The following is a 26730-nucleotide window of genomic DNA, read 5'->3' as shown; positions in this document are numbered from 1 at the left end:
CGCTGAGAAAAATTACAACAGAAGTTAGATGGCATTCTCTTTTCTATTTTAGGAGTGAGTGTTATTTAGGATAGTGACCATTAAATCACTCCTAAAGTGCCCTTTATGAAGACCCATAAAAGTTATTTTAAGTCTCAATATTAGGAAAAGTGTCCCTCCTGTGCAACTAATATGTCTTAATCTATGGACACTAATACTCGATCGTATTTCCCTCTTTTCTTTGACCACTCAGAAGTTCAGAATAAATTTGTGGACCTCGTAGTTTATCACAAGAGTTAGGGGAAACTGAAGGTCTTTCTCTCTCTCTCTCTCTCCCTCTCTCTCCATCTGTTTTAGGAAATTACCAAGCTGCTGCCTTTCCATAGGATTTTTTTGGATCGACTAGAAGAGAATGAAGCCATAGACCAGGACCTGCAGGCTTACATCCTGCACCGGATACACAGCAGCTCAGAGATCCAGAATAACATTTCACTTAATGGCAAAATGGACAATACTACATTTGGCAAACTCAGTTCTCATCTCAAGACACTCAGTCAAGGGTCCTATCTATACCTGAAACTCACATTTGACCTCATAGAGAAAGGCTATCTAGTGTTAAAGAGCTCTAGCTACAAAGTAGTTCCTGTTTCGCTCTCTGAGGTTTACTTACTCCAGTGCAATATGAAGTTCCCAACCCAGTCTTCCTTTGACCGGGTGATGCCTCTCCTGAATGTGGCAGTGGCCTCTCTCCACCCACTGACTGATGAACATATCTTCCAAGCCATCAATGCTGGCAGCATTGAAGGCACGCTAGAATGGGAGGATTTTCAGCAGAGAATGGAGAACCTCTCCATGTTCCTAATCAAGCGCAGAGACATGACTCGTATGTTTGTACATCCTTCTTTTCGAGAATGGCTTATCTGGAGAGAAGAAGGAGAGAAAACCAAATTTCTCTGTGATCCCAGGTAAGCCATAGATCTGTAATAAGCAATTTGTGAGCCTATTTTGTATTTATTGCATGGAGCATGGGTATTGAAAACAGTGAGAAGTGTTCTTCATTGAACATTTCACATAAAGGAAGCATCATCTCTGTTTCTTCTTAAGACAAGGCTATGATGAAGTTTATTTTCTCACAATATTATTTCCTTAAGACTCAAAATCTGCATAGATGTTTAGAATGCTCCTTACATTCCTGTATTTTTCTAAACAACTTTCTCTGATTCCACTAGGGTTCACAGGCTATAATTAATTTTTTTTAATTAATTTATTTATTTTGGCTGCGTTGGGTCTTCGTTGCTGCATGCGGGCTTTCTCTAGTTGCGGCGAGTAGGGGCTACTCTTCGTTGCGGTGAGCAGGCTTCTCATTGCGGTGGCTTCTTTTGTTGCGGAGCACGGGCTCAGTAGTTGTGACTTGCAGGCTCTAGAGTACAGGCTCAGTAGTTGCGGCGCATGGGCTTAGTTGGTCTGCAGCATGTGGGATCTTCCCGGACCAGGGCTTGAACCCTACTTTGGCAGGCGATTTCTTAACCACTGCGCCACCAGGGCAGTCCCCAGGCGGTAATTAATTTAACCATTTAACAGACTTCCTCAGTATTCTTCAGAAAGAATTGATACATTGTTCACCTCTTTGACTTAGAGCAGAATTGTTTTAAAATTGTGAGTGCCCTTTTAAAAGCCATGCCATTGTTAAAGTCACCAATGACTGACCCCATTAGAGCCCAGCTGATGCTAAGATTTACAGTGGAAAATGGAATCTTACACCTTATAGCTGAAAAAGACTTGAGGAGATCAGCTGATTTAGCCACTCTTACCTTTAGATAAATAAAGTGTCATTATCCCTATTTTACTATAAAGGCCTTAAAATGCTGAATCACTTGTGAAAAGCCATAAGGTTAACAGGTGGGAGAGAGGAAGAGGAGTTAAAAGAAGAATGGCAAATGCGCTGTGTGTACCACCGCTCCCCTATCCTGCACCCATGGCAGACGTCACTGATTTACCCCAGCACTCTCTCCTGATGAGCTTGACCCTGGCTTAATCTCTCTCAGCTCAACAAACCAGACTCGATATGAAACTGTTTCCCATTCTCTTGGGTAGAACCTAGATCTCTAGCATCCTAGTGAGGTGTGCTTTCTACTCCTTCACACTCCTTTTTGAAAGAACTGTTCCTTTAATAAAGTTGATGTTTTCAAAAGCAGGTATAGTCCTGATTTCCTGGAAACAGAGAAGATACCAACAACATAGCTGACAAACGCAGAGCTTATTGTGACTCAAAAAGAAGATAGGCCAGGTTTGCCTCTGCCTTCCGCTGTGAGTCGTCAGAGGCTGACCGTCTCTGACCGTGCTGGGATTTTATTATTACTCGTGAGGCATGTTCTTCACCAGGTCCTGTTAGAGACACCTGTGCTTGTGGGCATGCTGCTCAGCCTACGTCATGCTGACTCATTAGAAAATCAGTTCCAGACTCTGATGACGATATTAAGCCAGGCAGTAGATTTTGTGCTGTCTTCCCTAAGAGGGAAACTTTTTAAAGAAACATGCTGTAGTGGAAAGAACATAAACGTTAGAGTCAGATGACCTGCTTAATAAATCCTACCTCTTCGAGGAACTGTGGCCTTTGGAAAATTACACAATGTTTCTGAGACAGTTTTCTCATCTACATAAAAGGAATAATAATTCCTAGAGCTGCTGAGAATTGAGGTCATGTAGTGTAGTGCCTAGACTAGCACAGAGTACGGAGAAGGTGGTCAGGGGATGTTCCTTGTCCTCCTCTCTCTTCGCAGTAATAGACCTTTCAGGGGCACCTTAGCTAAATCCTGTGGCTGATTGGATAGGCAGCAGGAGTCTTCTGCTATCCGCATCTGGGGGCACAAGATTTTTTTTAAAAACCCTGGGTCTGAGTCTCTTCTATGAGTTGTATGCCATTCCCAAGAGGATTTTATTGTAAATCCCACTAGTACTGCTGCTGATGTTGGTACACAGAGTTGGCAACGACATAGTTAAGAAAAAGAGACCAATCTAGAATTGCCTAATGAACACTGAAATCAGTTTCCAGAGGAACTTTGCTGGCTGATCTGCTCTCTTATCCTGGAACGTCTCAGAGGATTGAGAACTGAGGTGCAAGGGAGCCAGACGAACGCCGAATTAACAGTATCCTTACAACAGATAAAACCCTCAGGCTTTCAAAGGGAAAAAGATGGTATTTATGCAGCCATATCATGGCTCTACAGGCTTACCTTCTCAACATTGTTTATTAACTAGAATCATTTTGGCAAGAGGCTGATGCGCTGGGACAAGGAGAGCAAACACTTCTAACTTCAAATGCTGTGTAGTCTGTTCCCTGGTGATTGAATAACACTCAGGGCTGCTGAGGGATCATCGTATATCACTTAATGGCAGAGAGTAAACAGGACCAGGCATTATCAAAAAAGCTTTCTTACACGTTTCATCTCAGTTGGAATTCAGCCTTCTTCCCAGCACTGTCTGGCACCAGCTTTGTTACTAAGGTATTGATCTCAGAGCTCGAGGCCCCCTGGGTCAATGAGATGGAAATTCACTAAGAATTTAATGTCACTGGCAAAGCCCAGGCTGGCCTTTCAAAGAAACTGGCTGTAATTGCTTTCCATTGTAGGCGAGTCTGATTAGCAGGACTCCCTCCAGGCAGGGTTTGCCATTATGGCTTCAGCCTCTATTTCCTGTACATTGTTTCCCACTCTGTTCTCCACTTCATCTCCAGCTTCTCTCTAGAACATCTAATGTGGTTCAGTAGACCAGGGAAGACTAACTCAGTGCCTCTGAAGTCACATTATGTAGGCCAGTGCCTGACATGCATAACCTTGTGTAAGGAGAACTTTCAGAAGCTACAGAACATCTCTTCTAGTCCGTTTTCCTGGGCTTTCAACACTCACGTCTTCACCCTGAACTTATTGACCTTATTAGGGAATTAGACACCGATGAGAATATTCTACTGAAGCCAAAAAGTAGTTGACCTTCATCAGAAATAGGCCACCCAGGGAGGTACTTCTGCTAAGTGAAGAGAGTCAGTAATCTGAGGATGGCGCTAGAAAGAGGAAAAAGCAGAGCTGGAGGTCAGTGCAGCAGCTGAGATAGAGTTTTCCTTATTTTAAATATCAGATTTCCTGTTGTCCCAGAAATCAGGGCAGACAATTGACATCCCAGAAAGAGTGACCTAAGGTTGCATACACGTCTGTCACAGAAAGAAATGAGTTATAGATACCTTTTCTTGGCTTGGTATTTGTATATATATGCATGTTGGTGTTTATCAAACTGTAAGCAAAGTATCACTGCAAAATCTTTTATTACATCAAAACTTCTAAGATTTTAGATTTACATTCTAGATGAAAGTTTGCCCCTTGAAGCACTCATAAGCCTTAGACCTCACCACCTTATTCTGCCTTGTGTTTCCCACTATTCATCACTGTCATATTCTGTCATACTCTGAAACTAATCTTTCTTATATGTTATTCCCTCGGCCACTGAGCTATCAAATTAACTCACTAATCTAATAAACTGATCTCTGTTGTTATGCTCATAACAGGGAAGTAGAAAACATTAAATGCAACTTGCGTATTTTAAGTAAGGCATTTAAGAGAAGTCACCAGCCTTTATAATCCAACCTATTAATGACTTTGATAGTTGAAATGTGAGGCTGGTAGAGTAGACAGTTGGGGCCACCAGCCTTGTGGTGCTGTCCAATTACTGCCTAATATTTCTACATAGCTTTAGGCTACCCCTGAATGAATCCCCACTCTTTTTTTTCCTGTTTCTTTCCTGTTATCTCTGTTTTCATGGTATTAGCCTCCCCTTCCCTAAGAACAGCTCTCAGATCAACATTTTGATGTGTATATACATGTAAGATTTTGACATAGAGATTCAAAGACTCAGCTGCCTTATTTTTAACTGTTTGAATAAAACGCAGGAAGCCTGTTGTAAACTTTAACGAGTCTTAAGCTGTAGAACCAATGAGGTTTGATTTGGAAGCCTAATTTGAGCTGGCCTGATTTCCTCAAACTAAGAGTAGCAGATTTATAGTGGGTGGAAAAGGGAAAAGGCTACACAAGTCCTAACTGTACCTGTGAGGACAGTTGAGGACTTACTCAATTCCTTGTGGCCAGAGTTGATATCTTACAATAAATGTTCTTTAAGATTTTTCTTAATTATTTTGGCCATGTTAGCAAATTACACATTGGAGACTGGGTGCTCCAAAATCCATGTCACAAAGCATAGTGTCAGAGTAGAAGCAGTTTGTCAAAGGGAAAAAAAAAAAAAGAGGCCATTCTCCCTATAAAGGAAAACTAATTCTGTGTCAGGAACTTGTACAGCCTGGCTTCTTAAAGAATACGTAAGGCTGAAATGACCACAAAATGGTGAGTTGCAGGGTTGTGGTGGTTTTATTTGTTTTTGTTTTGTTTTGTTTTGTTTTGGCGGTACGCGGGCCTCTCACTGCTGTGACCTCTCCCGCTGCGGAGCACAGGCTCCAGACGCGCAGGCTTAGCGGCCATGGCTCACAGGCCCAGCCGCTCCGCGGCATGTGGGATCTTCCCGGACCGGGGCACGAACCCGTGTCCCTTGCATCGGCAGGCGGACTCTCAACCACCGCGCCACCAGCGAAGCCCTGTTTGTTTTTTTAATCCAAACAGGAGCCTCCAGGCAGAACGACACTTAACCTTACCCTCACTGAAGCACGAACTTGAGGTTACTGCTCCTCAGCCGTTGCAGGCTCCCACAACAACCCCTTGAACTGGCAGATGGATTTTGCTTTCTAAAAGCATTAGGAAAGAATTCAGCAAAGTGATAGATCATGCTAAGAAAAAAAAGGCTTCTGGAACTAAGTCAGCCTTTAGGAGGTTTGGAAGAGTTAATGCAGAGAGAGGAGAGGTGTACCAAACACCTTTTGCTAGTACATATCCCTTAGTAGATGACCTTACCTGCCTAGAAATATTAGCTCTCTAATCACTGTTCTGGGTCCAGATCTGCTTCACTCCTAATTCTTTTCTACCACTAAGGGGAAGTCAGTCTTCTGGTGTCATGATTTCGATATGTGATTTTCATGGAGAGATTTCACTAATCTATAATAATTGGGGGGATTTGTCTAATTTGCAATAAATATTTTGTCCTTATTATCTAAACCATTTTCTAACTCCCTATTGGCATCAAGAATAAATTTGAGACTCAAAATAATAATGGAATATCTATTATTCTAGTGACCCAGGGTCATGGTTTTGTAATATAATGCAAGGAAGATATTACATGAAATCTAATATATATCTGGGAATATGTCCAGTTTCCCCAGGCATGATGTCCTTAAACTTTACAAATTTGTTTCTCTCAGCATGAATCATGGAACCCACATCTATCAGTCAAATAGGTAAATTGTCCCCATTGTTAAAACTCTCATGTCTTCACAGATGTACAGCTATAACATATTTTTTTTCCTTTTCCAAGTCCAAAATTAAGTTTGGGGAAAGCTGGTAATCAGAATTTTTCTCCACACCTATCTAAAACTGAGAACTACTTATTTTTACTGTCATAAAAACTCATGTGAAGTTTGCTAAGTTAATAAATATACAGAGAAGTAGTTCTGCTTAGAAGATGGAGAGAGAGCATCATTTTATGACTTGGCAGGCATGCAGAAGAGTCAGCTAACGAAAACACAGAAGGCACTTGTACTCTCCCATATTTGATTTTGCTACAAACATAATATTGCTTTATATATTTAAATTTTATATATATATTGCTTTTTTAAGGTGTAGCAAATACGGGTTAAAGCAACTTCACATAAGAAGTAGAGCAGGGAGGGCTTCCCTGGTGGCGCAGTGGTTGAGAGTCTGCTTGCCAATGCAGGGGACACGGGTTCGTGCCCGGGTCCGGGAAGATCCCACGTGCCGCGGAGTGGCTGGGCCCGTGAGCCATGGCCGCTGAGCCTGCGTGTCCAGAGCCTGTGCTCCGCAGCGGGAGAGGCCACAACAGTGAAAGGCCCGCGTACCGCAAAAAAAAAAAAAAGAAGTAGTAGAGCAGGGAAATTTTAAGGGAAATTTTTGGTACTGAAAGTAGCCTAGGAAATAGAGCCTAATTTGTCCTGTTAATGAGTCTCTGAAGCAACACTGGCTGAATGAAAAGATGGGAATCCCACAGGCTTTCCTAGATTGTCAAACCAAGATTCATGGCACAGCAATCAGAATGAGTTACTGCCAGCTTAGTGGGATATGACAGCACATTTTCTTTTTTTGTGAGCGGAGCAACTTACTCGGCTGTCTCTAGACTTTCAAAAGCAGCTGATTCTCCACATTTGGTAAAATCAACACTAATAGCCTTCTAGTCACTCAACCATAAGGACCCACAGCTGTGAGACATGTATCCACTGTAGCCATCAGCATACTCACTTGGTTCTACCACCCAAATTTTACTTGTAAGTATCCACTTATTTCCACCTCTACTGACCACACCCTATGTAACCTCCTCCTGAAAATCCTGCAGTGGCTTCTTGTTGTGATTAGAATAAAATCAAAGCCCGATCCTTCAAAGCCCTGTATTACAAAGATAGCTTCTGCCGACCCTCTCTAATTAAGTTCATTTGTTCTCCCTCTTACTCACAATTTTCTGGTCATAAATGGTCATCTACCAGTTCCTAGAATTTGCTAAGCTCTTTTCCACCCCTGGCTCTTTGCACTTAAGAGTTCGCTCCATCCGGAGCTCACTTTCCCTCATCACATGGCAAGATCCCTCACTCCTTCAGGTCGCAGCCTAATGGCCACCTCCTAAGACTTCCACGTGTCACCTTATCTAAGAAAGTCCTTCCTGGCTTTAACATAGCAACCTTTTTACTTTCTAGTCTTTTATTAATTTATTGTCTGTGAATACTTGTTTATTGTCCACTTGCCCGTCTAGAATGTGAGTGAGCTCCATGAGGATAGGAACCTTCCTATCACGCTCACCTTGGTCTTCCTAATGATTAATAGAGTGGCTGGCACACAGTCAGCACTCAGCAAATATTTTGTTAAATAATGAATTAATGAATGAACAAAGAAGTGGTAAGTGGTACTAACTTTAAGCTTGCAACTGGAAGTATTTGAGAAACTCTTCCCACAGTTAAGTAGTTCCGTTTTTCTGCTCCTGCACGTCAGTAGAAAGTGAAGGCATGCATTTCGGCACACACCCAGTTTGTTAGGTAACATATTCAAGGCTCTGTGTTAAGCACTACAGCGGATACAAATACAAGTAAGACAGATCTGTGTACCACAACTTACAGGATAGCAGTTTTAACAGACATATTTATAACCAGCTATAATTTAAGGCCGAGTGCTGTGCTGGAGGTACAAAGGAAGAGCTGAGGAACGTGAAGGAAGAAGAAGTGATCCATCTTCCTGTGCCTGTTGTTGGCGTTTCAAACTGTGGCAGTTCAATGGCGTCACAGCTCTGCCGCCTCATGAAGCCCTGCCAGCTGCCTAAAGGCTTCACTGGCACAGCAGAGGCAGACAGCGTCCGTTTTCCTAGGGCCAGTGATGCATTAACAGAACAGAAGCACAGGAGGAGACTGTGAGGCATAGCGGGAGAAAGCAGCAAATTTCTATCCAAGTCCTATGTTTAAAAAGAAATCATGCTGTTGCACCCATTTCTACAAAGGTACATCTTGGGCACGCTTTACTTATAGCCTCCTTATCGTTAGCGCTTCCATCTCCGCGTTGAATATGAAACAGTAAGACAAGCTGACTAGAGATGTATTTTGTATTCCGATTCCACGAGAAAGCCACAAAAAGAACATGCCAAAGCAGTTACTAACTGAAAAGCTGAAGATAGAGGCGAGCATTTTTGTAAAGATGTGGGTGTCATTTGCAATAAGCAGACTATAAGTTTAACTGCAGGCAGCATTTTAAGATGAGAGATGAAAAAGATCAGGATTGTCAGTGTACGGTCAGTATTCGAGTCGTGGTCACACTCATTTCACAGTTGATCCGTGGCAACAGAGATGCCTGCCAATTCAAGGTTGAATTGGGTAGTGCATTAGACAGTGGGTCTGGAAGGCCCTGTGTTGCTTTTCCATGAACGCATCTGCGTGGCATTTATTCATTCATGAAACATTTATTGAACTTTTACTCTACACCAAGGACTCTGCTAGGTACTAGAGAAACTTAGGTGACTGAGACACCCCCACACTAGAGCCATGACCTTCTAGAGGAACGCCAAACACATAGCAACCAATGACAGTGCCATAGTACTGAGTACCATAGGGACCTAGACAAAGAGAAAATACTTTGCAGAGTAAGTGACAGGTTCAGCCTTGAAGGATGAGTTGATTCCGTTTAGCAGCATTGGCACAGGAGAGCACTGTAAGCAGGCTAGAAAACATAATGGCAGGGACAAAAACAAGTGTGAAGACGTGAAGTGCCCTTGGGGAATTGTGAGAAGCCATAATTAGAAAGTAAGACACATGGTCAGAGAGAATGATAGCAAGTGTCACTAGGAAAAAAGTCTTGAATGCCAGGTTTAAGACTTTACAGTTTATTCTCTAGATAACAGGGAGTCTATAATTTTGTGAGAAGGAGGAGACAATGATCATATAACTCTGATAATGTGCAAAATAGCTCTGACAAGTAGCATATAGAAGATGGGTTGAAGAAGAGGAGCGACTGCAGGTCAGGATACTAGTTATGAGGTTTAGAGCAGTAGTCTAGGTGAGAAACACTAAGGCCTGTAATGTGAGAACAGAGAGCAAGGTAGACATTTTGGAGATACTCAAAAGCACTTGGTCTTTTTTTGTGTGTATGGGAGGTAAGGGTGGAGGGATCAAAAATGACTTCAGAACTTATCTTCAATGATGGAAAATAGTGAAGCTACTGACCAGCATAGAACATTCTGAAAGGAGGAAGGGTTTTAGCATGAACAAAGGCAGGAGGAAGAACAGGCTTATGGGGAGAGGTGACATCCTATTTTTGGCATGTTTATAATGTATTGCCTCCAAGGGAAGATGAACAAATATATGTAGAAATGTGACCTTGGAAAACAGGAAAAGAGAAAGTTGAAGGCATGAGGTTATGGACTGCAGAGTTATCAGCAAATAACTGACAGTAGAAGCCATAGAACTTAACAAGATCACCCAGGTTAAGAGCATAAAGCAGGAAGTTTGGAAGCATGAAAACAGAATAGATATATTTTTTTATTGACATATATTTGTTTTACAATGTTGTGTTAGTTTCTGCTGTACAGCAAAGTGATTTATATATATATTTTTATATATATATATATACGCGCACACACTCACACACACATTCTTTTTTTTTGTATTCTTTTCCATTATGGTTTATCATAGGATATTGAATATAGTTCCCTGTGCTATAACAGTAATACCTTGTTGTTCATCCATTCTATACATAATAGCTTACATCTGCGAACCCCAGCCTCCCACTCCATCCCTCCCTCAACCCCCTCCCCCTTGGCAACCACAAGTCTGTTCTCTATGTCTGTGAGTCTATTTCTGTTTCGTAAATAGGTTCATATCAGAGTAGGTGTATTTAAATGCTAGAAGAAAATGGTGAGCCAAATAATAATTTAAAAGAATAATATTAGAGAAACAAGAGAAAGTAAGGTCATGGAAATCAAAGGAGAAGATTTTTCCGGGTTAGGTCTGAAGTAATGAATATAATTTCTGCCTGTATTCCATTAGCCAGAACTGTCAAGTGACCCCACTTGAATGTGAACGCAAGGTCCCTGGCAAAGTAACTGCTTCCCAACAACTCTCGACTGTGGATGGGAGCGCAGACCTTTTGCAGACAGATATCCTTCTCTGCCCCATAATTCTAATCTCACTAGGTCTCCCTAAATAATTCCCCACAAGTACCTCTATAATATAAAGACATTCCGCAGCAGCACATGTTATTTCAGCCCACATTGTAAGATAGCTAGGATAGGCTTTAGGTTGTAAGCAGTTCCTCGCCAGCTGGCTGTCCCTGTACCACTTTATCACATCTGAGCACCACATAGAAGAATATCAGAACACTTAAGTGTTATTTCTCTGAAACACTATAGTGTTGTATATCAAGTTTGTCATCACCAGAGCTGATGAAATCTATGTGACTACACATTAGTGACTCTGGCTAGAACAATGGAGAAAACATCCATGCTGGAAATATTTGAGTCCATTTGTTAGTGTGTTTCAGTACTACAAATAGAAACTTTAAGATTAACTATCTCCCTTGTGTGCTAAGTGAAAATCTATTAGAAAAACATAGTGCCATTGTACATTTTATGTATAACAACTGTTATGAAACTTCCAAACCGGTAAATGGGCAGAGGGTAGGGATGCCCTAGAGGGTAGTCTTGCCTTAGAAAGAGATTTTGTCTGAAAAGATTCCATAGTTCTGAACTCTTGTGGTACAGGGGCATCAGGTAAGGGCAGTTCCTCACTGTCTTATAACCTATAGTTGTCCAAGGGTGAGTATCACTTGTCTCCCATTATCCTTATCGAGGGGCTGCTGATGCCTACAGATGGAATGGAGGTTGGATCTACCCTCTGTTATTCTGGATACGCCCTTCCCTGCCTTTTGTCAGGAGAGGGGAGAGGAGACAATTCTGGGGGGAAGAATCTTTAACTCTGATACGTGATTGATTCTCTCCTAAAATATTGCAAAGCAAATATATCTTGAATGTAAGGTTTATATCCTCCTGAAAACCTCTGATCTACATGAGAGGTTAATATTCCTCCTGTTAGCTTAACTTTTACCTTATTTCTTAGGGACTGGTTAGCTCTGTCCTTATCCCCACTCTCTGCCTGAAGTTACACTACCAAGTTTTCCTGCAGTGACTAACAGTGAATGACATCCATCCCCAGTCATTTTTCCCTGATCCATGGATTTCCTTTCTGGCTGTAAAGGTAGTGGGGTTAGGTGTGGAGGGGCAAAGATTGGAGTTAAGGATAGGGTACTGCATTTCACCCTGCTGCATAACGTTAAAGATTAAAGTTCTGTTTGAGCACACAGTCATCTTTTAATATGTTTAAAGTCTTTTATGGTTAACGTTCATTCCTTTAGTCCAGCAGTGTGCTAGTTACTATGGAGGATATAAAAGAAATATAAAATACATTTTACTTAATATCTCTCACTTAATTCTCACCACAGTCCTGAGAGACAGGTGTTACTACCCCTGTCTTACAGAGAGGTTAGAAAGCTTATTCAAGGCTATAAAGCTTGTAAATGACAGAACTGGGATTTGACTTTCTTTCAGGGATGGAGTCCGCAGGGTGACTGAATCACAAGGTGACCTCATTATATAAGCTATGTGGAAATACTTCTTCTGCCCTCACCACTGCCACCCCCCCATTGGTCTTTATAACCACATATGAACCCACATTAATGTTTATTTTGATCACCATCATCTTTAATTATAGGGGAAAACATAGTTGTGTTCAGTCATGCGTAAAATGTCACAGTGACTAGGGCTGTCTCTATTTCTTAACTACTCTCTCCCAAAATGCTAATCGAAAAATGTCAAAATTAACAGTTGCTGATTTTAATTGTAAGAATTCAGATTGTACACTGTAAAAATGAACGTGTTGTTCTTTACATTGGTCAACTTTTTCATACAAATTTGCCCAGAAATAAAAACCAGTTCCTAATCTTGTCAGTGTGGCAGTGGAACAAGGTTTCAGAAGACCTTGGGTTCTCATCTCATCTCTTTTACATCTGAGCAACGTGAGCTAGGATCTGTCCTTCAATCTTCCTGAGTTTCAGTCAATTTTCTACCGTATTAGGAGAAATAATGTAGTATAGGTGTACAGGAGAATATAAGTGTTGTAGTATTTGTAGTATTTCAAAAATCATGAAGTAGGTTATAAATGTAAGGGATTATTATTCATTCTGCAGCTATTCACTCCTATTAGCAGGTTGTACATATGTGAAAAAACGTAGCTTCCGTCCTCAGTACAGTCTAGTGGGAAGACCGACGTGCAGACAGAGAGGGAGTGCTGCAGTTGGTGCAGTGATGGGGATGTGTACCAGGTACAACAGCGTCTAAAGGAAAGAATCCCTGAGTCCATCTGGGGGCACCAGGGAAGGCTGCACAGAGGAGATGGTGTGGACTGAGACTTGAAGAATGAGAAGTAGTTTGCCTGATGAACTAAACGGAGAAGAGAATTCCAGGCAGAGGGAAAGCATGTTTGAAACTCTAGAATGAGTTACTCTGTCTGGAATTAGAAGTACAAGGTAAGGAGGGAAAGACAGAGACAGATAGATGAGGGACAAATTGTGGAGCGCCTTTGAATACCATGCTAAGGAGTTTATTAGATTATGTACAGAAGGAAATACAAAGCCATTGAAGAATTTTGAGGTGAATTTTGATCAGGTTTCTGTGTGGGCCAGGAAGGAGGCAGTGGAGAGAATGAGTGGATTGCAAGTATCCAAGAGAGACAATGCAAAGGGGGGAGAAAAACAGCAGCTGACGTTATGCCTGAGTGACTGGAAGTATTTTTTAAAAATAAAGAACTCTTAAGGGGATTTGGTTTTAAGGGAAGACTTCAGCTTCAAACAGCATCGTTTGACAGGTCATTTGGAGGTAGAGGGATCAGCAGGCAGCTAGAGAAGCAAAGGAAATCTCAGTGCTAGAGATGCTGTTGCAGTGAGAGCTGAAGCCAGGAGTCGAGGGGAGGGCTACCTGTGAAAGAAGAGTGAATGGGGAATAGAGCAAAGAAGTTAATGTAACCGAAGGAAAGGAAAAGTGCCAAGGTAGTGTCACAGATGTCAAGAAAAGAGACAGTTTCAAGGAAAATAGTCCATAAGACCTAAAGCTGGAGGGAGAAAATAGAAAGAAAAAGATCAAAGGCTAAAAGAAAACCAATTAAGAGGCTCCTGGTGATCTTAGAGAATGGTGAGCCTCGGAGTCAAAAGGAATAAGGTTTGGCTTCAGTGCCTCCCTGTTGCCTGTGGTGTTGAATACCGACTCCTCAGCCCAGAATCTTAACTTTCCTGGGAAGCCAAAGCAGTTGACTTGTTTCTCCCCATACATCCTCTGGGATTGTAAAAATTCGCCTTTATATGTTCATTCATTCTGTTCCCTCCATCTTCTACGCCTTTCCCCACTTTCCTATTTTCCTACCTATCAGCATCACACTCAAACTTCCAGGACCCAGAGACAAAGGATTTCTCTTGCAGGAAGACTTTCAATTCCCTCTCTCTCCTCAGAATCACTGTTACATTTAATTTCAGGAACTCAGTAGCAGTCAAGAGGTTCAGAGCACAAGCTTGGTAATCAGATAGACCTGGGATGGAATCTGGGTTCTGTCACTTACTGTGCTGTCTTAGTGGAGTCACTTCCCCTCTCTGATTTTTATATCTAATATCTGTAAAATGGGGATAATGATATTTACTTATTTGTGGTGTTGTGGGAAGTAAATGAAATGATGTATATGAAACAGCATATTGCCTGGTTCATGTTTATTTTCAGAAATGGACTCATAGTAATGTATTTTATATTTGTACTTCTTTGTAGCACATACCACAATCAGTGCCCACTCTGCTCCATCCACCACTCCAGCCAGAATGCTAGCTTCTTGCAAACTCATCTCTGTATCATTGTCTGGTAAATTGCATCATGGACTTTAATCTTTGTTCTTTCTTGTAGCCAAGCCCTTGGTCATGTGACTTTGCAGGGACTTGTTTTGGTTAACACTTGCCATCTTCAATGAGAGGGATGTAAACAAAAAATTAGAAGTGTTATATTTGAAATTTATAGCCCTAAATAAGTATAAAAGAAAGTTAAATAAATGTTCAAATGTTGTATTCTTAAAAAAAAAAGGTTTGGGAGTGAGCAAATAATAAGAAAAATAGACATAAATGTAGACAACCCCAGATATAGGCACATTCAGACTATGGATTAGCCAGTGACATCATATTTTGTCAGAACAGTAAGGTACAGGGGAGGGACCTTCAAGGTGGCGGACGAGTAAGATATGGAGATTGCCTTCCTCCTCACAAATACATCAAAAATACATCTACATGTGGAACAACTCCTACAGAACACCTACTGAACGCTGGCAGAAGACCTCAGACTTCCAAAAAGACACCTTCAGACGACCTACACGCAGAGGCGGGGCCAAATCCAAAGCTGAACCCCAGGAACTGTGTGAACAAAGAAGAGAAAGGGAAATCTCTCTATGCAGCCTCAGGAGCAGCAGATTACATCTCCACAATCAACTTGATGTACCCTGCATCTGTAGAATACCTGAATAGACAATGAATCATCCCAAAATTGAGGCAGTGGACTTTGGGAGCAACTGTAGACTTGGCGTTTGCTTTCTGCATCTAATTCATTTCTAGTTTTATGTTTATCTTAGTTTAGTATTTACAGCTGATTATCATTGGCAGATTTGTTTATTGATTTGGTTGCTTTCTTCCTTTATATATATTTTTTTTTTCCTTTTTCTCTTTTTGTGTGTATGTGTATGCTTCTTTGTGTGATTTTGTCTGTATAGCTTTCTTTTACCATTTGTGCTAGGGTTCTGTCTGTCCATGTTTTTTTGTTTTTATAAGTATAGTTTTTAGCACTTGTTATCATTGGTGGATTTGTTTTTTGGTTTCGTTGCTCTCTTCTTTCTTTTCTTTTTTATTACTTTTTAATTTTTTTTATTTTTAATAATTTTTTTATTTTAATAACTTTATTTTATTTTTTTTTCTTTTTTTTCTTCTGAGCCAAGTGGCTGACAGGGTCTTGGTTCTCCGGCCAGGTGTCAGACCTGAGCCTCTGAGATGGGAGAGCTGAGTTCAGGACATTGGTCCACCAGAAGCCTCCTGTCCCCTCGTAATATCAGTGAGCGAGAGCTCTCCCAGAGATCTCGATCTCAACACTTAGACCCAGCTACACACAACAACCAGCAAGCTACAGTACTGGACACCCCATGCCAAACAATTAGCAAGACAGGAACACAACCCCACCCATTAGCAGAGAGGCTGCCTAAAATCATAGTAAGTTCACAGATACCCCAAAACACACCACCAGATGTGGTCCTGCCCACCAGAAAGACAAGATCCAGCCTCATCCACCAGAACACAGGCGCTAGTCCACTCCACCAGGAAGCCTACACAACCCACTGAACCAACATTACCCACTGGGGGCAGACACCAAAAACAACAGGAACTATGAACCTGCAGCCTCTGAAAAGGAGACACCAAACACAGTACATTAAGCAAAGTGAGAAGACAAAGAAATACGCAGCAGATGAAGGAGCAAAGTAAAAACCCACCAGACCAAACAAATGAAGAGGAAATAGGCAGTCTACCTGAAAAAGAATTCAGAGTAATGATAGTAAAGATGATCCAAAATCTCGGAAATAGAATGGAGAAAATACAAGAAACATTTAACAAGGACCTAGCAGAACTAAAGAGGAAACAAACAATGATGAACAACACAATAAATGAAATTAAAAGTTCTCTAGAAGGAATCAATAGCAGAATAACTGAGGCAGAAGAATGGATAAGTAACCTGGAAGATAAAATAGTGGAAATAACTACTGCAGAGCAGAATAAAGAAAAAAGAATGAAAAGAATTGAGCACCATCTCAGAGACCTTTGGGACAACATTAAACGAACCAATATTTGAATTATAGGGGTCCCAGAAGAAGAAGAGAAAAGAAAGGGACTGAGAAAATATTTGAAAAGTTTATAGTTGAAAACTTCCCTAATATGGGAAAGGAGATTGTCAATCAAGTCCAGGAAGTGCAGAGAGTGCCATACAGGATAAATCCACGGAGAAGCATGCCAAGACACATAGTAATCAAACTATCAAAAATTAAATGCAAAGAAAACATATTAAAAGCAGCAAGGGAAAAGCAACAAATAACATACAAGGGAATCCCCATAAAGTTAACAGCTGATCTTTCAGCAGAAACTCTGCAAGCCAGAAGGGAGTGGCAGGACATATTTAAAGTGATGAAAGGGAAAAACCTACAACCAAGATTACTCTACCCAGCAAGGATCTCGTTCAGAATCGACGGAGAAATTAAAACCTTTACAGACAAGCAAAAACTAAGAGAATTCAGCACCACCAAACCCACTTTACAACAAATGCTAAAGGAACTTCTCTAGGCAGGAAACACAAGAGAAGGAAAAGACCTACAATAACAAACCCAAGACAATTAAGAAAATGGTAATAGGAACATACATATCGATAACTACCTTAAATGTAAATGGATTAAATGCTCCAACCAAAAGGTATAGACTGGCTGAATGGATACAAAAACAAGACCCATATATATGCTGTCTACAAGAGACCGGCTTCAGACCTGCGGGCATATACAGACTGAAAGTGAGGGGATTAAAAAAGATATTCCATGCAAATGGACATCAAAAGAAAGCTGGAGCAGCAGTTCTCATATCAGACAAAATAGACTTTAAAATAAAGAGTATTACAAGAGACAAAGAAGGCCACTACAGAATGATCAAGGGATCAATCCAAGAAGAAGATATAACAATTGTAAATATTTATGCACCCAACATAGGAGCACCTCAATACATAAGGCAAATCCTAACAACCATAAAAGGGGAAATGGACAGTAGCACAGTCATAATAGGGGACTTTAACACCCCACTTTCACCAGTGGACAGATCATCCAAAAAGAAAATAAATAAGGAAACACAGGCTTTAAATGACACATTCAACAAGATGGACTTAATTGATATTTAGAGGACATTCCATCCAAAAACAACAGAATACACTTTCTTGTCAAGTGCTCATGGACCATTCTCCAGGATCATATCTTGGGTCACAAATCAAGCCTTGGTAACCTTAAGAAATTTGAAATTATATCAAGTATCTTTTCTGACCACAACACTATAAGACTGGATATCAATTACAGGGAAAAAAACCTGTAAAAAATACAAACACATGGAGGCTAAACAATACACTACTAAATAACCAAGAGATCACTGAAGAAATCAAAGAGAAAATCAAAAAATACCTAGAGACAAAAGACAACAAAAACACGACGACCCACAACCTATGGGACGCAGCAAAAGCAGTTTTAAGAGGGAAGTTTATAGCAATAAAATCCTACCTCAAGAAACAAGAAACATCTCAAATAAACAACCTAACCTTACACCTAAAGCAATTAGAGAAAGAAGGACAAAAACACGTCAAACTTAGCAGAAGGAAAGAAATCATAAAGATCAGATCAGAAATAAATGAAAAAGAAATGAAGGAAACGATAGCAAAGATCAGTAAAACTAAAACCTGGCTCTTTGAGAAGATAAACTATTAGCCAGACTCATCAAGAAAAAAAGGGAAAAGACTCAAATAGAATTAGAAATGAAAAAGGAGAAGTAACAACTGACACTTCAGAAATACAAAGGATCATGAGAAATTACTACAAGCAACTATATGCCAATAAAATGGACAACCTGGAAGACATGGACAAATTCTTAGAAAAGCACAACCTTCTGAGACTGAACCAGGAAGAAATAGAAAATAGAAACAGACCAATCAGAAGCACTGAAATTGAGACTGTGATTAAAAAAATTTAAAAAAGATGGCTTCACAGGCGAATTCTCTCAAACATTTAGAGAATAGCTAACACATATCCTTCTCAAACTCTTCCAAAATATAGCAGAGGGAGGAATACTCCCAAACTCATTCTATGAGACCACCATCACCCTGATACCAAAACCAGACAGAGATGTCACTAAAAGAGAAAACTACAGGCCAATATCACTGATGAACATAGATGCAAAAATCCTCAAGAAAATACTAGCAAACGGAATCCAACAGCACATTAAAAGGATCATACACCTTGATCACGTGGGGTTTATCACAGGAATGCAAGGATTCTTCAATATATGCAAATTAATCGGTGTGATACACAATATTAACAAATTGAAGGAGAACCATATGATCATCTCAATAGATGCAGAAAAAGCTTTTGACAAAATTCAACACCCATTTATGATAAAAACCCTCCAGAAAATAGGCATATAGGGAACTTACCTCAATATAATGAAGGCCATATATGACAAACCTACAGCCAGCATCATTTTCAATGGTGAAAAACTGAAACCATTTCCACTAAGATCAGGAACAAGACAAGGTTGCCTACTCTCACCACTATTATTCAACATAGTTTTAGAAGTTTTAGCCACAGCAATCAGAGACAGCAAAGAAATAAAAGGAATCCAAATAGGAAAAGAAGAAGTAAAACTGTCAGTGTTTGCAGATGACATGATACTATACATAGAGAATCCTAAAGATGGTACCAGAAAACTACTAGAGCTAATCAATGAATTTGGTAGAGTAGCAGGATACAAAATTAATGCACAGAAATCTCTTGCATTCCTATACACTAATGATGAACAATCTGAAAGAGATATTAAAGAAACACTCCCATTTACCATTGCAACAAAAAGAATAAAATACCTAGGAATAAACCTACCTAAGGAGACAAAACCTGTATGCAGAAAACTATAAGACACTGATGAAAGGAATTAAAGATGATAGAAACAGATGGTGAGATATACCATGTTCTTGGTTGGAAGAATCAACATTCTGAAAATGACTGTACTACCCAAAGCAATCTACAGATTCAGTACAATCCCTATCAAACTACCAATGGCATTTTTCACAGAACTAGAACAAAAAATTTCACAATTTGTATGGAAACACAAAAGACCCCAAATAGCCAAAGCAATCTTGAGAAAGAAAAATGGATCTGGAGGAACCAGGCTCCCTGACTTCAGACTATACTACAAAGCTACAGTCAGCAAGACAGTATGGTACTGGCACAGAAACAGAAATATAGATCAATGGAACAGGATAGAAAGCCCAGAGATAAACCCACGCACATATGGTCACCTTATCTTTGATAAAGGAGGCAAGAATATACAATGGAGAAAAGACAGCCTCTTCAATAAGTGGTGCTGGGAAAACTGGACAGCTACATGTGAAAGAATGAAATTAGAACACTCCCTAACACCATACACAAAAATAAACTCAAAATGGATTAAAGACGTAAATGTAAGGCCAGACACTATAAAACTCTTAGAGGAAAACATAGGCAGAACACTCCATGACATAAATCACAGCAAGATCCTTTTTGACCCACCTGCTAGAGAAATGGAAATAAAAATAAACAAATGGGACCTAAGGAAACTTAAAAGCTTTTGCACAGCAAAGGAAACCATAAACAAGACAAAAAGACAACCCTCAGAATGGGAGAAAATATTTGCAAAGGAAGCAACTGACAAAGGATTAATCCCCAAAATATACAAACAGCTCATGCAGCTCAATATCAAAAAAACAAACAACCCGGGCTTCCCTGGTGGCGCAGTGGTTGAGAGTCTGCCTGCCGATGCAGGGGACGCGGGTTTGTGCCCCGGTCTGGGAAGATCCCACATGCCGCGGAGCGGCTGTGCCCGTGAGCCATGGCCGCTGAGCCTGCGCGTCCGGAGCCTGTTCTCCACAACGGGAGAGGCCACAACAGTGAGGGGCCCGCATACCGCAAATAAATAAAAAACAAAACAAAACCAAAAAACAACCCAATCCAAAAATGGGCAGAGAACCTAAGACATTTCTCCAAAGAAGATACACAGATTGCCAACAAACTTATGACAGGTTGGTCAACATCACTAATCATTAGAGAAATGCAAGTCAAAACTACAATGAGGTATCACCTCACACCTGTCAGAATGGCCATCATCAAAAAATCTACAAACAATAAATGCTGGAGAGGGTGTGGAGAAGAGGGAACCCTCTTGCACTGTTGGTGGGAATGTAAATTGATACAGCCACTATGGAGAACAGTATAGAGGTTCCTTAAAAAACTAAAAATAGAACTACCATACGACCCAGCAATCCCAGTACTGGGCATATACCCTGAGAAAACCATAATTCAGAAAGAGTCATGTACCACATTGTTCATTGCAGCTCTATCTGCAATAGCCAGGACATGGAAGCAACCTAAGTGTCCATCGACAGATAAATGCATAAAGAAGATGTGGCACATATATACAATGGAATATTACTCAGCCATAAAAAGAAACGAAATTGAGTTATTTGTAATGAGGTGGATGGACCTAGAGACTGTCATACAGAGTGAAGTAAGTCAGAAAGAGAAAAACAAATAGCGTATGCTAACACATATATATGGAATCTTAAAAAAAAAAAAAAAAAAAGGTTCTGCTGAGCCTAAGTGCAGGACAGGAATAAAGACACAGACGTAGAGAATAGACTTGAGGACACAGGGAGGGTGAAGAGTAAGCTGAGACGAAGTGGGAGAATGGCATGGATATATATATACTACCAAATGTAAAACAGATAGCTAGTGGGAAGCAGCCGCATAGCACAGGGAGATCAGCTCGGTGCTTGTGTCCACCTCGAGGGGTGGGATGGCGAGGGTGGGAGGGAGACACAAGAGGGAGGAGAAATGGGGATATATGTATATGTATAGCTGATTCACTTTATTATACAACAGAAACTGACACATCATTGTAAGGCAATTATATTCCAATAAAGGTGTTAAAAAAAAATAGTAAGGTACAAATGGAAATGCCAGCATGTAATGGAAATTGCTGTTTTACCTTTTGTGTCTTAAACACCATAAGCTTTGAGTCCAGTGAACTGATCAGAATCATTCTTTTATGAATAATGTAATATGCTTGTATAAAAAGAAATAAACTAGTGTTGTCACCTTCATCTTTTCCTTGACCCATATGGCTTGCTGTTTCTCCTCAATGCCTGATCAATAATAACAAAAGCAAAAGCACTGTCCTCTATAGCTGGCTGAAATGCACACTAGAGAGATGGAAGCATCTTCCCAGGGTGCCCTAGTCACGGTAGTAAAGTAAATGCACTAGGGCAAGTCAGTTCTGTGTCTAACTGACAATTCATATCCTTGTCAGCCATGAGCTTTATCCTTATTTCTCACCGGCGTGGATACTCATTAATGGCCTGAAGCATAAGTGGTGGATCGTATTCAGGAGTTCTAGTCACTATGTACAGCCATGGATGAGACGCTTAATGTAATAATTCTTACACCAGGGAGGCTACAATAATTTCATTGTTAATAACTGGTTAGGATTTTGAGAACTTGAGACAGGGAACTTTTAGAAATGGTTCTCATTAACTTCTGTTAAAATAGCCTACCAACTACATTGGGCTTTCAAGGGATATATAAAAGTTCAGTAGCAATTTCTAGATTTTGTGAGTGTGAAACAACCCTGGGCTCATATCTTCAGATGACACTGATGATTCCATACAAGATACAGTTGTCTGAGACATTCTCTCAATTAAATAACTTTCTTTCCTTTATGGTTAGTCTTGTCTGATCAAGTAAGATGACCTGGTATCCACTAGAATTCAGAAATTCTATGAAGCCGAAGGTTAGAACATGGTAGAAATTCTTTTTAAAGTTTTATAGGATGATTCCTACCTAAGATGGGAACTGTCCCATCCTCTGTTCTCCAAGTTCTTTACTGAAGCTTAAAAAAAATGGAGGGAGGAAGGGAAGAAGGAAGGAAGGATATGTTTGTTTTTCAGACTTCAGTATTAGACATCTTCACATGTTAAACCTGGCAGAGTAGCCAGTGTTAAATATGAGAGAAAATCGTCCAGTAGACATTTGGGCCTCTTCTCAGCAAAGAGTCACCAACAAAAATTCATTTGCTGTTTTTCCTTCTGTTTGATTAATTCATTAGGCTTGAAACTGAGATAATAGTTTGATTTTCCTCCTCTATGACACTTCAAGTGAAAGGAGTAAAAGAGCTGTGTTGTCAGTAGCATAGAGAACTCCGCTGACACTAACCTGGTTGGGGAGTAGAGAGACAGTTCTAAGTGTCACAGTTCCTACAGACTACAGCAAATGTGGTAAGAAGGCACAGCCCAAAGGTGACCCAGTATCCTTTCTTGAATGTCTGATCTTGCTTCCAAAAAAAATTTTTTTTAATAAATTTATCTATTTATTTGTTTTATTTTTGGCTGTGTTGGGTCTTCGTTGCTGTGCGCGGGCTTTCTCTAGTTGCAGCGAGCGGGGGCTACTCTTCATTGCGGTGCGTAGGCTTCTCACTGCAGTGGCTTCTCTTGTTGCGGAGCACAGGCTCTAGGCGTGCGGGCTTCAGTAGTTGTGGCATGTGAGCTCTAGAGCACGGGCTCACTATTTGTAGTACACTGGCTTAGTTACTCTGTGGCATGTGGGATCTTTCCGGACCAGGGCTCAAACCTGTGTCTCCTGCATTGACAGGCGTATTCTTAACCACTGCACCACCAGGGAAGCCCCCCAGAAAATTTTATTGAGAATTTTTATGTGCAATACACAATGTTTGGCACTGTGGAGAGTATAAACAACTCGGGATTTCTGTCATAAATGTAAATAAACATACAGAATCCTGCATGCATACACATACCTTACATACATACACATATACACATATACATTCACACTTAAAGGCATATATCATTAGTATGCTTTGAGCTGGAAGAAGTAGGAAACATCAACTCAAATGGATTAAACAATAAAGAAATTTATCACTTCATATAACAAGCAGTCCAAAATTAGGGCCGCTTCTGATGCTGTACAGTCAGGACTCAGGCTCTATTTTTCAGCAGTTTTCTCAGCTTAGCCTTTTTGTTGGCTTTGTCATCAGGCCAGCTGACCACGTGATTACAGGAGGGCTGTGGCAGTACTGAGCATCCTGGGCAGATAAGACAACATGAAGAGGCAGAGAAAAGGGTTTTCTCTTTCATGAGCAGATTGGGGATCTGTTGACGAGGAGATGGGGGGTGAGAATGATGCCATCAGGAAACCTACAGTCTAGTAGAGGAGAGAGCATGTAATAGTGTGGTAGACACTGTACTAAAGGCATATACAACCGATGATGATTGCACCAAAGACAGAGTGCTGTGTTCTCGGCTGGGAGAAAATGTTAGAAAGGATAGAGGCTTGGTAGAGGCTGATCAGAGAAGACTTCACTTGGGGAAGAGGTTGTTAATCCAGTTTGGCACATGTTGAGTTTAAGGTACTATAGGACCTCTAGGTAGAGAAATCCAGTAGACAGTTGATGTATATTGATCTAAAGCTGAAACATCTAGATAGAGAAAAAGATAATAGGGTTTAGGTGGTGGCGAAGGCTCTGAGGATGGATGAGCTAAATCCAGAAGACACACTAGGACCAAAACTGAGATCCTGAGGAAGCAGGATCCTGACTTTTAAAGCATGGGTGAAATAAGAGGAGTTGACAGAGACAGAAAATAAAAGTGGATCTTTTAATGCCATCTATGTGTGGGATGGGTGTAAGCCAACTAGAAATGACATTCTGTGATATTCACACATGTGATTTGGGTAAAGGACCGGTAAAAGCTAGGAACCGTTCACTGCCCGTTACTTGCCCAATAGCAGGTGCCCTTCCCTAAGAAACTGGTTGAATGAGACAGAGTTTCAGTGGAGGTATGGCTAGACCTGAACAGTCGTCCACCCAAAGGAGAAATGGAGCATTAAATTTTCTAAAATGGGTCTTTTTTTTTTGGCAGGAGTGGTCACACATTACTTGCCTTCTGGTTTTCCCGCCAAGAGGGAAAACTAAACCGACAGCAGACAATTGAACTGGGACATCACATCCTCAAAGCACACATTTTTAAGGTAATTAAAGAAGTTGGAGGTGTTTTTCTTTCCATTTCCATCAGGCTTTCCTTAACACTGTGTGTATGAAGCTACTGTTATGTCAGTGTGGCCCCTGCTTTCTGAAATCAGTTTGTTGCAAAATTGGTCCATCTCCTAAAATTTCTGACCCGTTCCTCCCTAGGACTTTGAAAGAAAGCCACATTTGTCATCTCCCAGTGTAGTGGATTGCTAGGCTTTCCAGGAAAGGTACATATATAATCATTTAGGTAAGAAACGTATACACATACACATGTGTACTCCATATATGACCCACCATCTCCTGAGAAGAGTCACGTTGTAGCATTAGTTGCAGGTTTTCACAATGTCTAAAAAAAATCGCTGAGAGCAGTTTACTCTCTCAGTGTTCTCATAATTGTTTTAGTGAAGATTTTAATATTCCTGGTGCTGTGATTTTCAAACTCTTTGTCTAGAACCAACTATAACCTTCCTTTAAGCTACTTCCCCCATTCCCTCTTCAAATTATAATCCCAGTTTTTCGCAGTAGTTTCAAAACATTTAAGGACTCCAAGCATCAGCCTCCCTGTCCCAACATCCACACGGCTGGAGTGGAGGACCCAGAGAAGGGCACGTAATTCATCTGTTTGTGCTTGTATGCATTCATTTGTTTATTCAGTGCTTACTGAGGCATTGTACTAGGTACTAGGGATACACAAACCAAAAATATACAGCCCCTAATCTCAAGGAATTTATTGTCTAGATATCAGTTGTGGGGCAAAGGACAGAAGTCAAGGAAAAAATTTGTTTTCCTGATTTTCCTAGCCCACAGCTTGCTATTTCATCTGCCACCTACAATCCCTACAATCTCTTTAGACCACTTTTGCTGCTCCCAGATTGAGAAATACAGAGATCTTAAATAGTCCTCTGGCTTGGACTTCCCCCAAGAGATACTGTTGAAGATAAAACAGTTCTGTTCTCTTCAGAGAGAAAAATGGCATTAAGGGCAACTTCAGGAGCCTAGCAAATTCTTCCCAGTATATAAGTACACAGCTAGAGAAGCCTTTTCATCAGATGGACAGAAGTAAAACCCACAGTGACAAGTCCTTTATTTGAATCATAATTGTCTTATTAATAAATCACTCTACCAAAAATGACCTTACCTAATGAGAGCAGAATGAGACTCTTTTAACAGGAAAGGTGTTTCATTCCAATTTCAAGTGGACCAGAAAGTATCTGCTACTTCTACAAACTGTAAGATGAGTATCCTTCAATTAGACGGGAAAGTAACTTACATATTAAGCATCACTGCTTTAAGCGCTTGAACATTTGTCATCACCCTCTGCCTAGGATCAGATGCAATGAAGATGATGTCTGTCTTTATGCCCTGCACCATAAAATAAATACCACATGAAACAGATAAATGATATGAAGTCTCATTTGATCCCCTGTGACTTTATCCACTACAGGGAGATCTACATTTATTTTTTTTTTTTATATCCCCATGGCTTAATTTATTTTATAACCAGACGTTTGTACCTCTTGATCCCTTCACCTACTTCATCCTCCCCACAACCCCCTCCTCTCTGGCAACCACCAGCCTGTCATAGAGACCTACACTTAAACCATACACTCCTGTCACTGACACAGTTTTATCTTATGTTGCTGCAGACAACATGGTTGCCTGAGATAAGACTGGCTCCGTGTGTGATTCAGGCCATAAATACTTGGGTGTATAGCATGTGGTGATGACATGACTGCAAGCTGAAGAATGTGGACTCGGACCATGGTTTTCCTGATGCTGCACTTTTCAGGGTCCTCTAAATGCAGTGTGCTCCCTGTTGATAGACTTAAGCTTCTCTCAGACTGCCAGAATTCTCACTTCCTATCAGCTGAGGGTCATGAAAAGGCAAAGACAGACTCAATGCTTAGACTCAGCGCCACTTAGAACTGCCAGTCAGCAATGACATATAGTCCAATTCATATTTCTTTCCAATTAGTTTTAAATTTCCCTTATTTTATCTTTGTTCATGAAAAGTTACATATGATGTCATTAATCACCTTAAAAATATGAGGTTGAGTGTCTGTAATTCTGGATATTTGGTATATTTACAGAGTTGTGTAATTATTACCACTATTAGTACATTTCCATCACCTTA

General features: G+C 40.5%; 1 protein-coding gene across 1 annotated transcript in view; it reads left to right on the top strand.

Annotated features, from left to right (window-relative positions):
• Nucleotides 1-26730, top strand: part of TANC2 (tetratricopeptide repeat, ankyrin repeat and coiled-coil containing 2) — a 352607-nt gene that overhangs the window by 290454 nt on the left and 35423 nt on the right. Inside the window, exons 14-15 of the mRNA XM_059997849.1 lie at nucleotides 337-944; nucleotides 24487-24595. Coding sequence (XP_059853832.1) covers nucleotides 337-944; nucleotides 24487-24595 — 717 coding nt within the window. The remainder of the gene's footprint in view (nucleotides 1-336; nucleotides 945-24486; nucleotides 24596-26730) is intronic.

Source organism: Delphinus delphis, chromosome 19 (assembly GCF_949987515.2).
Source record: "Delphinus delphis chromosome 19, mDelDel1.2, whole genome shotgun sequence".
In the NCBI taxonomy this organism is placed as follows: Eukaryota; Metazoa; Chordata; class Mammalia; order Artiodactyla; family Delphinidae; genus Delphinus; species Delphinus delphis.
The sequence above is the reverse complement of the archived record's forward strand: the minus strand, read 5'-3'. Positions and strand labels throughout refer to the sequence as shown.